Here is a 14,194-nt window from a genome sequence, read left to right as displayed (position 1 = left end):
TGTAGTGATCTAATCCTGGGTCAGAATCTCTGGTTACATTTGCCAGATCTCCACAGCCAAACTGATCTCCTCTCTCTCGGGCATTCATCACTGCAGGGAAAAGAGGGTTCTTGGAGCACTTTCATTATGCTTTGTGTCCAGTTCCGCCGGTGAAATGTTCATGGTTTGATTCATTCCCCCCAAGCAAGTCTTTTTATCTGCCGGAAAGTTTTTCACAATGCCCATAGCTGTTCCTCCAAACCTCTCTGGGATAACGGGGCGGTTTTTTCATTGGTGTTTGCTGGGTGAATTTTGGTGCTCCAAACCCATACTTGGATAGCTAACTAAGCAGCCTGACCTCCCTCAGCCACTGTTGAAGCTCACCCTTTTCACAGTCAAACCACTTCTTCAGGTGCTTCAGACACCCAAGTCTGGAGATTTGGGCCTTAACCGCTCTGTGTCTGTTTAAAATGACTGCACCCCTCTGCAATACTTCCCTGCCTCACAAGAGACTGGAGAGACATAATCAGTGTTTTGAGATGCTCAGAGGAAAATGCTCTATAAGTCCAAATGATTATTACAGTTGCAAGGAATAGGACTACTTGTGACCTAACTCAGAACTTGCCACCAGCAATCTAGAAATAACCCTAACCCTCTGCTCCATCAGGCCCCGTCATTAATGCTGTTGATTTTTATACCTCTGGGTAGCTTCCACACAGGGATGGGCATTGAGGGACAGTGCAGTGCTATCTCATGCTCCTTTATAAACAGAATACAGGAGTCCCTAGGACTCCGCTCTTCAGCTGTACATTTAAGTTACAGGGTCTGGTCCAGTGCCCATTGAAGTCAGTAGGATTCTTCCTATTGACTTCAGTGGGTGTTGGATCAGGCCCATGTTCTATTATTTTAGGCTCAGCATAGTTTTACTCTCGGTATGCTTCTTGGAGGAGGAGGAGAGGAGATTATCTGCCTCTGGAACCTTAAATTTCACATGTAAATGAGAGTAGTGGATTATCTATATTTGCTGTGAAAGCCCTCTAGGTTTTGCTGGTCGGAGAACCATTGACAATTCCAGTAATTCACAACTGGGTAGCTGAAAAATGTAGCGTCCTCTAAATCTGATTAAAACAGGCTGGCTCTAGCCCATAGGCCTAGTTTGACTGCTGTATTTGGGGTGGGAGGCAGCTCCAGCCAGGCCAATAGGGCCATGTGTGTGTGTCGGGGGAGGGAGAGATATGTTCTCTCTCTCCCTCTCGCCCCCCCTTTCGCTGGTTCTCTTCCCCCTCCTGGAGTGGTGGGCACTGCGACGGGCTGCGCACTACCTGGGCTGCCGGTGCTGGGGGGTGGGGTGGGCCAGCTTAGCCGGGGAGCCCTGGATGCTGATGCTGTCTGCTGTGCTGACCTGAGCGGGGGAGCCAGGACCACTCTGGCACCAGCTGCTGCCGCTGGACTTGATGCCGCCATTTTCTGGTGACTCCTGGCGCTGCTGTGGCCGCCTTCCTGCCGGGGCTGGTGCTGCTGCCGAGGGGACATGGCATGTCGGGCTCCCGCTGCACCGCACAGACACACGCGGCAGCGAGGGCCTCACCAGGACCACTAAACAGCCAGTACCCCGGGCTGCTGGGGGACAAGGAGGAGAAAGCTGGAAGTCAGGAGCTGCTGGCAGGGGCCCAGCTAGGTGCATTAAGTTAAATGCACCGAGCCTTTCACCCTGACTACAGCGCCTCCCTATAAGGCTGGCCTTGTTTGGGGGGGCCAACGTCCTCCCCCGCCCCCCAACTATGCCCATGCTCTAGACAGTCTGAGGCCTTGTATCCATTACTGTGTTGGCTAAGCTCTCAGTGTTGAGAATTTGGATTTCTGGGAGTCTGTGGCCAAGGCACTCACTCAGCCATGCTGCGTTTTTCTAATGCTGACGCAAGCTGTATTAAATCTGCAACCTCCCTGTGAAATGTGCTTTGTTCTTTCTGCATCATACATGCTTCAGCTTTTAGACTTCCACATTTTCACAGTGTTTGCAAGTGCAAAATCTAAAATAACGTTCAGCTGTGCTCATGCTTTTCAGTTTAACTTTTGGTTAGGGTTTGAACATGACTGGACTTCCTGCAATAGTGGACAACCTGCATGGAGTTCCAAAAGTTATTCCAAGCCACAGCTGAAAAGCGTGACCCCTCAGTCTTCAGGAACACTTGGATCCTGATCTGTATTTCGTGGGTGGCTCCTAACTCTACAATGGACCAAACAAAGGGCTTGATATAAAGCCCACGGATATGAATGAGGCTTTCCATAGACTAAAGTGAGCCCTAAATCCCCAGATCAGAACACCACCCAACTTTCTGAGGAAGTTAGCTCTAGACCCATTTCTAGGAGGAACTGATCTAAAGGAAGTAAATCAGCTCTGCCTACTCACTCTTAAGCAAGTTACAAGCTGGCTGACTCTGCAAAACACACAGGCAAAACTCCACTCGATTTCAATGGGAGTTCCTTACCTACGTGCATGCACCACACATTCATCCCTCACCAGGCCCTAAAACGATGATACCCTGGTTTGTGTCTTGTAAATCCACATACCCTTGCCTCAGAACTAGTACTATGAAAACAGAATAAAGAGAGGCTGGTTTGGGTTCCATGGATTCCCCCTCCACAGATTCAGAAATATGAACCCTGGTGGGGGAATAATGGGTACGCTCTGTGACGCTTCCCAGGAGTACCTCGCTACCACCTGGCCTGAGCATGAGGGAGCCTTGTCTGTGGCTACTCGGAGTCAATGCTTGGACACTGCCAGCCACAGGACGCATGGGCACTCTCAGCCTACCCAGGTTCTGTCGTCCCTTTGCAGATTAGTGATAGATACACGCCAGTCCCTGAGTTCTCTGAGCATCCGCTGGAGTATCCAGCTCACAGAATTCACAGATCCACTACTCCCAAGGGAACAGTATGCACCAGCCTATCAGTGTCACCTCTCCACTTAACACACAGCACTTAGACATGTTGATAGTGCAACCAGGAATATGTTCATTTGACAAGGAACAGTGATTGGAGAAGAAGCAAGTAGGATTAATGGAAAGAAATGATTACAAATCAAATCAAATCATAACACGCATTCTAGAGCTTAATCTCATAACTAGCAAGTTGTCCTCCTCACCTAAAGTCCTTCTCACAGTGTTTTTCAACTGGATGGCTGAGCACCTGCCTTTTGTAAGCCCAAGCCCACTGGCAGCTTGTCTCCCCAGATGGAGGATGCCAGGGTGTCTCTCTGCACCCCTCCATGTAACAGACAAGTCCTTTGCTTTTCACCTGTAAACGGATTTCTCCCCCTGCCGTTCTTCCAATTAATTTCTTCTGAAGTTCCTGCAATCTCCTCGTTAGCATATGACTCAGTATGCAAACAGACTCCTGTTGTAAAACACGCAATACACAATGGTCAGCCAAGCATTTAAGAACATAATTTGCAGTATATATACACATCTCCTTACATAGTATCCACTCATACATTTTGCAAAGATTAGGATGACCAGTGTGACACAGGCTTTCAGTAGAGAGCTGAAGTGATACTCTTCAGCGGAGTGGTGTGTAAATACCACACCCAGGGTACACCTCTAACCCTTCTGCATCCCCCTGCCAGTTGGCAGCAAGAAGTCCTAGGGTCACACACTCCTCTGTTAATGATAGCCAAAGTCTTTGCACAACCATCATCTCTCTATTTGAATAGCGCAGCTGTGATCCTTTCTTAGGGGTTTCCACATCCACTCAATGCATTTATCTGATCTGTGGACAAACAGAAGCAGCCCGAACATCCAGCTATCTATAAAAGAGTATCCTGTTAGATGAGTTTCTTGACAGATTTTCAGCTGAGTTTTGCTTCCCTGCCAGGCGGAGGTAGCATTTCTAATTGGCTTTCTTCCCCTACAAGGGAGCACTGCAAACTTGTAGAGTTTGTCTATTTCCCCTCAAATGGAGCCTCCCTCTATCAGTCTGCCATGGCTGGCCAGGTGGAAGTTAAAGACACCATAGGATTTCTATTGCAAAGTTGAGGGATAGTCTGTTTCTTGGCCAGCATTCCCCACAATTTCTCACCCCAAATGTAACAGGTTTCTAATATTTAAAGTGGCGTGAATGCTACAGTCAAATGCATAATAGATACTGCTGTTTACCTACACCTCCACTGTACTGTGAAGAGGAGGATGGTCTGGGCACAAGCACAGGGCTGACAGTAAGGAGGTCTCAGAGCTGCATCTGGCTCTGCCACAGATACTTCGGTATGACCAGGGGCAAGTCACTTTCTCTCTCTGTGCTTCAGTTTCCAATTAGTGATATGGGAATGATGCTGCTTCAATCACAGAAGGACTGAAGCTTAACTCATGAGGGTGTACTTTTGGAGATCTTCAAAAAGGAAACACAAAGTTGTTTTTTACACGAGTATCCGAGTCATTGCTTTAAGCCCACTGATTTTATACAACTGCCATTCAGGCTAGAGATACCCCAAACGCTCTTCCTTTCACAAATTCAGTAGCTCCCTGGCTTCTGTAATATGTTTGCATGCTCCCTAACAGCCTCTGAATTATCTCTTTCTAATCTCTGTCCCTGCTTTTGTCTAATTCTCAATTTAAAATTCAGTACTGGTAAGGGCAACGTCATGTTCCCAGCGTTATCAACTTTTTATTATTGTTCTGTTATGTATTGACGCCTGCACCTAAAGACCTCTGGGCACCTTGACAATATAAAATGAGAACATGCACCCTTTACAATGTGAGGGCAACAAAGGCTCATTTCTAACCACCTCCTCTTATTTGGATTGGCACTGTACAATACATTGTGTGACTTTTGTGTAAGTGCTTTGGAATGTGCTCTGTAAGAAGACTTTAGAATACAACAGTATTTGCATTGTGTTACGGCACTTGCCATATGTTCTCTTGGGCTTATGCTCAACCTTTTCAAAATAAAATGTGACAGCAATTTCCTTGACAAATCTGATATCTTAAAATGTGGCTTCCTATTTCTGCACAGCTCAGACACTTATCAGACCCAAGTCATTGCCCGGAACCACTGCTGGTCCTGCTCCTAATTTTCCTGGAAGAGCATATTTTTAATTCCTTTGTTTTATCCTTGAAATTTTACTAAAACGTACAAATGGCTGCATACATGTTCCTTGACTGTGCAGGTTCAAGAATAAAGGTCTTGCTTATTTGTCCGCCTGTACTATACTTTAGTCCCATTGGTCATCAGTTCAATAATACCACTATGCCACAACATACGCTTCTGTGGAGGAACTTCCTGTTGTACACCCACCTAATATTCTTACAGCATTGTAAGCATACAAGGGGTGAGCTGTAACCAGAGGAATAACCAGCCCCTGTCCTCAAGAGAACTATTTTAGGCTTGTTACATATTTGTCAGGCTCACTATGGTTAGGCCCTTATAGTTGTATTTTAAAAATGCGAAGAAATAACTGACTGCCCGGGCAGGTTGCAGAGCTCCCCAGTTGTCGCCTCCCCGATGTTGCAGCCGCTTTTCGCTGGACTGTGTTTTCTCCTTTGGTTTTGACCCAGGGAATCCAAACATTCCGAAACCTCGCCGCATCCTGCGGTCCTCCTGGGGCAGCAATCCCAACTTCCGAGGATCCTATTCTTACACCCAGGTTGGGTCTAGCGGGGCTGATGTGGAGAAGCTTGCCAAGCCACTGCCTTATACGGAAAGCTCCAAGACGGTTGTAAGTATTGAACGCTGGGATGGAGAGAGAGATGGTTTGGCTATGACTTTATTAAGGGGACTTGCTCTTTTCCAGCTCGCTAGATTCCACGGTTTGTAGCCTACTTTCGATACAATATTTATACTGATCTGTGCGGGCCTCTAGTCTCCTCTCCTTGCAGTTCTTTGTTTCTTTTACCTACTGGAAATCTGCCCTCAAATATTTTAAACCTGTTCTTGGGCTGATTTTATTCAGAGAGGTTTTGCCTCCCTGCTTCACCTGCCTGTTCTTTTTACTACTGCTTTTGGGGGTGGCATGGGGGGCACTGAACACAGAGAGGGACCTTCGGACATTTGCTCCCCATCAGCCGGGGCAGGCACCTGTAAAAGAGAATCTCAGGTTGGTCATGATTGGCTGATGCGTTTTTAAACACTACTTTCTCTGTCTATGCTAGATGCCAAGTCCTGTTTGAAACGATGGGTGTTAAATAGCGATCATTTACTCATTTTAAAACACAACCCTTTTTTCGTCGTGTTCCTGGGAAGCAGTGACTCTGAAAAACATTTGGGGGTCATGATCGATGTGCTCCCCAGTGTGATGCTGTGGCCAAAAGAGCTAATGTGATCCTGGGATGCATAAACAAGGGAATCTTGAGGAGGAGCAGAGAGGTTATTTTACCTCTGTATTTGGTTCAGTGTGAACGCTGCTGGAATCCTGTATCCAGTTCTGGTGCCCACAATTCAAGAAGGATGTGGATAAATTGGAGAGGGGTCAGAAATAAGCCACGAGAATGATTCAAGGATTAGAACAAAATCATGCCTTATAGGGAGAGGCTCAAAGAACTCAGTCTATTTAGCTTAACAAAGAGAAGGTTAAGGGGTGACTTGATTACAGTCTGTAAGTATCTACATGGAGAACAAATATTAATAATAATAAAGGGCACGTCTGTCTAATAGAGAAAGATGTAACATGATCCTAAGGCTGAAAATTGAAGCTAGACAAATTCAGACTGGAAGTAAGGTATAAATTTTTAACAGTGAGGGTAATTAACCATTGGAGACCAGTAATTTTTAAATGAGGAGAGGATGTTTGTCTGAAAGCTGTGCTCTAGGAATTATTTTAGGGAAGTTCCATGGCCCGTGTATACAGGAGGTCAGATTAGATGATCACAGTGGTCCCGTCCGGCCTTAGAATCTGTGCATCTCTGAATGAGTGTTAAACATGGCCTCAGTTGACTTATCCTGAGGGCTAATTCGGAATATGCCAGAGCAGTGTATTGAGAACTCCTTCTGTGGCTGTGCTAGTACATTAAAGAGATCCTGCCCCTTGTCGTGAAGCTCATGCGTTGGGAGTTCAAGTCTGTGTGATAAAATGTTCTTCTCAGGCAGTCCCAGTTCTTTGAATGTGGCGCTAAGAAGACATGTGAGGTGTCCACTATGTCTGTGCAATTTCCCAGGCTACTTGCTTTGTCTGAGGGTCTAGACCAGGGGTGGGCAAACTTTTTGGCCCAAGGGCCATGTCGGGGTTGCACAACTGTATGGAGGGCCGGGTAGGGAAGGCTGTGCCTCCCCAAACAGCCTGGGCCCCGCCTCCTATCTGACCCTCCCCCTTACTGCCCCCCTCAGAACCCCCGACCCATCTAACCCCCTCCGCTCCTTGTCACCTGACCGCCCCCTCCTGGGACCCCTGCCCCCTATCCAACCCCCCTCTTCCCTGACTGCCCTGACACCTATCCACACCCCTGCCCTCTGACAGCCCCCCCGGGACTCCCACCCCCTATCCAACCACCCTCTGCTCCTTGTCCCCTGACCACCCCCTCTCAGAATCCCCCGCCCCTAACTGCCCCCCAGGATCCCACCCCCTTGCTCCCTGTCCCCTAACTGCCCTCCCGACCCTCATCCACATCCCCACCCCCTGACAGGCCCCCCGGGCCTCCCACTTCCAACCCTCCCTGTTTCCCATCCCCTGACTGCCCCCGCAGAACTTCCACCCCATCCAACCGCCCCCTCCTCCCTGACTGCCCCCCCCGGACCCCTCGCTCCCTTACCCAACCCCCCCCGCTCCCCGCCCCCTTACCAGCAGCAGGAGCTTGCAGCCGCGACACCCAGCCAGAGCCAGCTGCGCTCCCCACGCTGCCCAGCAGGAGCAGCGGGCCAGAGCATGGCCCGCATGGGGGCGTGGCTGTGGGGGTGGGGGGACAACAGGGGAGGGGCCGGAGACTGGGATCCCCGGCTGGGAGCTCAGGGGCCGGGCAGGATGGTCCCGCGGGCTGGAGTTTGCCCATGTCTGGTCTAGATCCCCTTCCTAGAGAGATGATGACTTGTCAAGCTGACTTCTGTGATCCTGTCTCTTCTTTTGGCTATACATTTTTTGTATAATTATGAGGGGCAGAGGTGCCTATTAAAAGGGGAAGTTGAGATTTTAAATCATTTAAATTCTGTGAACATCTCTACTTCCTGTGGAATTCACCACTTCGAAGCCCATGTAGCCTTTTCTCCTTTCATATCTCTCACGTGTGGGGGAATTTAATTAATAAAATCTCTGGATGAACCAGAGCTTTTTCGTATGCGATCCCCTTAACAAGCACATAGATACTGCGGTGAGAGACGCTATAAAATCGAGAGAGATGCCACTGTTCTCTTAGTCCAGGAATCTGGTGGCTTTGGGATGTATCTTGTCATACTGGGGAAAAATTAAACTTAACCCTCAAAAAGAATACAGTGAACATGGCATCGTGCGGGATGAAAGAAGCAGAAACTGAATCAGCAGAGAAGGTAAAGCTTTCAAACCTCCTCTAGTGTAGATGTGCTGCAGTCGGCTAAAAAATGATTTGCACCAGGACAGCTGCATTGGTGTCTCCATGCCCTCAGAGGATGGTACGACACAGTCACGCTAGCCAGTACATATTTGGTACTCACAACTCCACGTTTTGCATGTAGCTGTGGCACATCCCTTTGGAAATTTCGCCCCTGATGCCCACAAGAATTTGGGTGTTAATTTTGAGCGTGTAGAAGGGCAATAGAATGTTTGGCTCTTTCCCGGAGCTGTAATGGATGGAACGCTGTAACTTCCACTGACTTTCTCTTCTTATCTCCAGCCTATGCAGGTGATGTTTTCGGGGGAGGCCACTCATAGGAAGTATTATTCCACTACCCATGGTGCTTTGCTTTCCGGCCAGAGAGAGGCTGCTCACCTCATTGAAATGTACCAAGACCTCTTACAATGCAGGAACTGAAAGGCTTAATGTTTGAGAAGAACCACTAACTCGTGATACCTTTTACAGTTGTGTGTAGGTTTTTTTAAATTAATAGTAGAACAATTTTTATCTTTTTATATAAAAAAGCCCTAACTGTTTAAAAACATAGTCACCTGTAGCTTATTTCCTTTACTGTATTGTTAACAGAGGAGGGTGCTCTTTCTGTATGGTAAACTTTGTGTGTGTGTGTGTGTGTGTGTGTGTGTGTGTGTGTGTCATTTTAATTGCACTTTCAGTGCCTCTTCAAATTTTTTTTCTGTTTTGTAAGTGCCTTCTCTTCTAAAATAAATGTTGTAATAAAATATCTGAGTGGTGTGGTACATCCTGTGCACTTGTTTGGGAGCGTCTGCTCAATACCTTATTTTTCTCTTTCCAAAAAGTTTATGGATTTCTGTTCCCTGCCATGGGATTTTGAATAGGAGGGGTCTTTTCTCTTAAGGTGTGTCTTCACTGCAGAATTAACTTGGGTGATGGGCACGGCTTAGCCTAGCTCAGGTGTGAGCAGTCACGCTGCAAAGCCCTGCCCAAGTTATTGTGTCTTCACTGGTGTTGCACTCCCATTGGACTTCTGGGGGCATATCCCATGGGGTTTTGTGCTGCCATAAGGTGAGCTGCTCTATGATTTTTCCCAGTGAATTGTGGGAGAACTTGTCTGTCCTTCTGGGCACCCGGGGGGAATTGTGGGAAGGCCCTCGAGTACTTGAGTGGTTTAGCCTGTATCCACAGGGCAAAGTGGTCAGGTTATCAGCCTGAGTGAAAGCAGTATTAGCCTATATCCCCAGCTAGCTTGGGTTTAAAGCACCACCAAACTCAGGTGAGAGCGTTTTGCATGTGGATGGGAGAAGGGTCAGGGGGAACACCCGTGAAAGAGCCCAGGCTAACTCTGCAGTGAAGACAGATACTTAATTCTGTTTCTTTGGTGGCAGTGCCCCAGATATGCTTTCCAAACAGAAGAAGACAAGAGCCCAAAGTCATTTGAAGTCTGAGACTACTACTCACAATAGTAAAGGCCATGCCCAGCAGCAGTTGTTTGCAGGATTGTGGATGGCTGGGTCCAATCATGTTATAACAAAATCAGGTGTTTTTAAAAGTATTCTGAATGCTCCAAATACACTGGTAGACATGGACCTGAGCTAGATCCCCAGCATCTAACCATCAGGAGGCCAGATCCAAGCTTTGCATCCCAGACCTACCTGTGCACATTTGAGACAGCATATCCTCAGAGGGGAGGGACCAGCTTCCCTCCTCGGCCTGGTCCATCTCTAATTCCCTTGGCTCTGTGAGAAGGAATATTCTGCTCATACGCTGTAGGTGGTACCCATATGAGAATACAGAGCGTGGGCTCTGTTGTTTGAGGCGGATGCTTACTGCACACTCAGGTTGGGGCTAACTGTTTCAAACACCTTTGGGTTGCCACCTAGCTTAATCTTGTAATATATGTGGGGGTAGGAGGATTTTGGTTTTTGCGTGTCTCGGTGATCCCTTTGTGAGGCTAGCTTTCTGTAACAGGCCTAGGTTCTGGGGCAATCTGATAAAACAATGGCATGACACCTTCCCCCCACCTTTGTTTTATTGAAAGCTCTTATTCCATTATGCCTTGGACTGAGAGCCTGGCACTGATTTAACAATCCAACTCCACATTCCATGAGGAGCCTAAACATCATGCAAAAGATTAGGGAATCTCTCTGCCAAGGTTTGTTTATGGTGTATTCTGTCTCCTTCTTCTTGCATGTCTGACCCTGGTGTCCGGCACTGACTGGGGTAATACACTTTTATCAGGGGAGCATCCCAAGGCAATGATACCAGCAGTAGTAATCCAGCACAGCTCTGCCCTAGCCACATTTGGCTTATTTGAAAAATGGTTAAAACTGAAGTTAGATTAAATTTCTAGCCCACAGGACAAAGCCTTGAAAATGTAATTAAAGAGGGAGAGAGCTTGAAAAATGATACAACCATCTATTGCACCAGGGGCCTCTCAAAACGTCAAGGACAGCTGAACTAGAACTTAAATTTTCCAGCACCAAAAGGACCCTTCCTACTTGAGCTAAAGGAGAAGCTCGTAAGAACCTAAAAAAGGCCATACTGGCTCAGATCAATGGTCCATCTAGCCCAGTATCTTGTCTTCCAACAGTGGCCAATGCCAGAGGGAATGAACAGAACAGGGTAATTTGAGTGATCCATCCCCTGTCACCCAGCCTCAGCTTCTGGCAGTCAGAGGTTCAGGGACACCTGGAGCATGGGCTTGTGGCCTAGACCATATTGGCAAATAGCCATTGATGGACCTATCCTCCATGAGCTTCTCCAATTCTTTTTTGAACACAGTTATACTTTTGGCCTTCACAACATCCTCTGCAAATGAGTTCCACCGACTGACTCTGTGTTATATGAAGAAGTACTTCATGTTTGTTTTAAACCTGCTCCTATCAATTTCATTGGGTGACCCACTGGTTCTTGTGTTATCTCCATTAGCAACTAGCCATATAAACCATATGACATACAGTTGAACAGTTCTGTTTGCGTCCAGGAGAGGTCAGTGTAACACATAGAGCCCTGCACAGAGACAACATTTATATCCACATCCGATCGGCGACCCACAACAATGGTGCGCAGATATCTGCAGATTTGCAGGTCTCTACACACAGTCATTCCTCAGTGTACCAAATGGTTTCTGAAGGGGCACCTCAGTGATCAGATTTTCCAGCTGTAATTTGTATTCCAGCAATGCAATCTGGACCATGAAAATCTGTTTCACTGTGAAATGAGGAGGAGGGCACCAAATGCATAATTAGTAGAAACCATCTGTGCCAAATCCCCAGAGCTACTTATCAGTTTAACAGAGAATTCTCCTAAGGTCTAATTAGGCTTCTCAAAAAGAAACTCACTGTTTATTTTAAAAATGTGCTTAATTGGGGATTAGCGTTAGCAACAGGCTGAAGCATATGTGTGCCTATGTGTGTCATTTACTTCTCTTGAAGTTTTTTCCTTATTTGTGTAAAGCAAATATTTGCCAGAGCATATGTTCCTTTTATACTGTAAACACAAATGGGCCATAAAACAAAGCCCGACTTTTCAGCAAATACTGAACAGGGATCTGGGTGCAAATGCAGAGGTGGTTTTGGTTTAGGCAGATTGTCGTTCAGGGTTTTTCGGCTCCCCTGAATTCTGTGGACAGTTTGGGTAAATGGGTCTGGTTTAGATCCTTTACTGCAAAACCAAAAATCTATAGTTGAAGCCTATAATGTCACTCTGGTAATCACACACCCACATCCACCCCCAGTCTCCTCTGCCATCGGGTTAGAACACCAGGAATGACCACATTGGGACAGACCTAGGAGCCATCTAGTCCAGTATCTTGTCTCTCTGACAGTGACCTGTATCAGATACTTTAGAAGAAGGTGAAAGAAACCCTGTGGTAATGAATCTTGAAAAAATGTACCCCGGGGTCTGTAATTTTGGAGTACAAATCATTTTGTTTTTTCTGAGAACTATACATCTTTTCTTTTTAAAGATGAATGAACAAAAATAGACATGAGATTATCTTTAAAACGAACAAAAATGCTGTTCTAAACAAAACATGTGGATCTCAAAGGACACATGCCATGTGCCCCTGCTTAATCTCTTAGCTCGTTGTTGCATTCTGTCCACTGTCTGTCTGTCTACCTGGACAAGGGGATTATGCTTTGGCACTAAAGTGAAGCACATGTGCACATATTTGCAGGATTAGGAGTTTAAACTATTAACTCTGCTAGATGGGGATCGTCTTTTCATGCTTTTTTGCAAAGCACCTAACTTTCTATGACTAGTGGGTAAATAACGCCTCTGCTGTGAAGTTCTGAGTGGCAGCGCAGTGCAACATAGCGTGGCCTTCCGATTCTTCCTGGGTATGTGTATAGTGAAAAATACCCCTTGCAAAATGAAGTTGGAAAATGTCTCCATTTCATAGGCTGCTCCAGTTTTGCAGGAGTTTTGCACCTAAAAAAACAAACTAATTCTACTGAGCTCCACAAACAAGACATGTCCACGATGAATATTTCATCCCGTTCTAATATGGATGCCAGCAGAAGAGCCGAACAAGCCACACCTGGGGAGTTTATCGTCTCCGCACATGACACGCTCTGTACATCACAATGACGCCTTAGGATTATTTCCTAGCGGTCAGATCTATTAGGGGGGAATAATCTCCCAAATGAAGTAGTGGAAGCCCCATCACTTGAACACACAATGTGGAGAGGCATCATGTCTCTGGTGATTAGCTAGCTGTTTGCAGGGGACACACTCAGTTGCTACCGCATAGAACATATTGACTCCATTCAAAGACTGCACCTGCTCCCTCTGTGCTTCTGGAGGCAATTTATGGTGCTGTCTCTCACCTGTAAAGCCCTATATTGGTTGGGCCTTAGGTACCTGGCTCTTTCCCCATGTGCCAGTGTGGCAGCTGAGGTCATCTGGAATGTCTGGGGCTGGAGACACTTTGTTTAATGGAGAGCCAGTGCTCTGGAACTTGCTTCCCCAACTAATCCACCAATTAGCCGTCTGCACCTGGTACAGCTCAGAGGCATGTGGGTGGGTGGAACCTGCAATAGTTTATTAGAAAGTGTCTTCCAGTGCAGACATTAGGACAGCCCGGTCTGTCTGTCTGTTTTCACAGCTTTTAGCTCTGCGACTGTGTGATGAGTGCATTTCTAAATGAAATAAAAATAACTCTGTCTGCAATAACAACAAGGAGTCTGGTGGCACCTTAAAGACTAACAGATTTATTTGGGCATAAGCTTTCGTGAGTAAAAACCTCACTTCTTCGGATGCTGCATCCGAAGAAGTGAGGTTTTTACTCACGAAAGCTTATGCCCAAATAAATCTGTTAGTCTGTATCTACAAAAACAACAAGGAGTCTGGTGGCACCTTGAAGACTAACACGGCTACCCCTTGATATCTGTCTGCAATGCAATACTCCGTAGCCTCTTTATCTGCAGTGTAACCCAACCTGGTTGGCGGAGTCAGATGGTTACCAAACCAAAGCACAGGACCTGGAAATGAAGAGGGCCAGGCAAAGAAAGAAAGATGGTGGTGGTTTGTGAGATGTGAAGAAAGCTGGCCTTGATGATGATACAGGAAGGCAGTGCCAGATGGCAGAAGCTGCAAAGAAAGAAGGCACTTGGACCAACAAGTAGAGAGAAAGAGGGAGAAATCCCTGTGCAGTAATACCCAAGGAGGTAGCTATGATCTGATTAGCACCCCTCTAGCTGATGTAGTGCAGATGCAGTTATGCTGAC

General features: G+C 46.7%; 1 protein-coding gene across 2 annotated transcripts in view; it reads left to right on the top strand.

Moving 5' to 3' along the window:
• The window catches only part of SMOX (spermine oxidase), a 43,680-nt gene extending 34,436 nt beyond the window's left edge, over nucleotides 1-9,244 (top strand). The window contains exons 6-7 of one of the 2 annotated variants that reach the window (XM_034771539.1): nucleotides 5,529-5,689; nucleotides 8,766-9,244. In XM_034771539.1, coding sequence (XP_034627430.1) covers nucleotides 5,529-5,689; nucleotides 8,766-8,903 — 299 coding nt within the window. In that variant the 3' untranslated portion in view covers nucleotides 8,904-9,244. The remainder of the gene's footprint in view (nucleotides 1-5,528; nucleotides 5,690-8,765) is intronic. The other variant, XM_034771540.1, reaches the window with a different exon arrangement.
• Nucleotides 9,245-14,194: the final 4,950 nt, after the last annotated feature.

This window comes from Trachemys scripta, chromosome 5 (assembly GCF_013100865.1).
Source record: "Trachemys scripta elegans isolate TJP31775 chromosome 5, CAS_Tse_1.0, whole genome shotgun sequence".
NCBI classification, from domain to species: domain Eukaryota; kingdom Metazoa; phylum Chordata; order Testudines; family Emydidae; genus Trachemys; species Trachemys scripta.
Note: the sequence above shows the minus strand (reverse complement) of the source record. Positions and strands in the feature narration are given on the sequence as shown.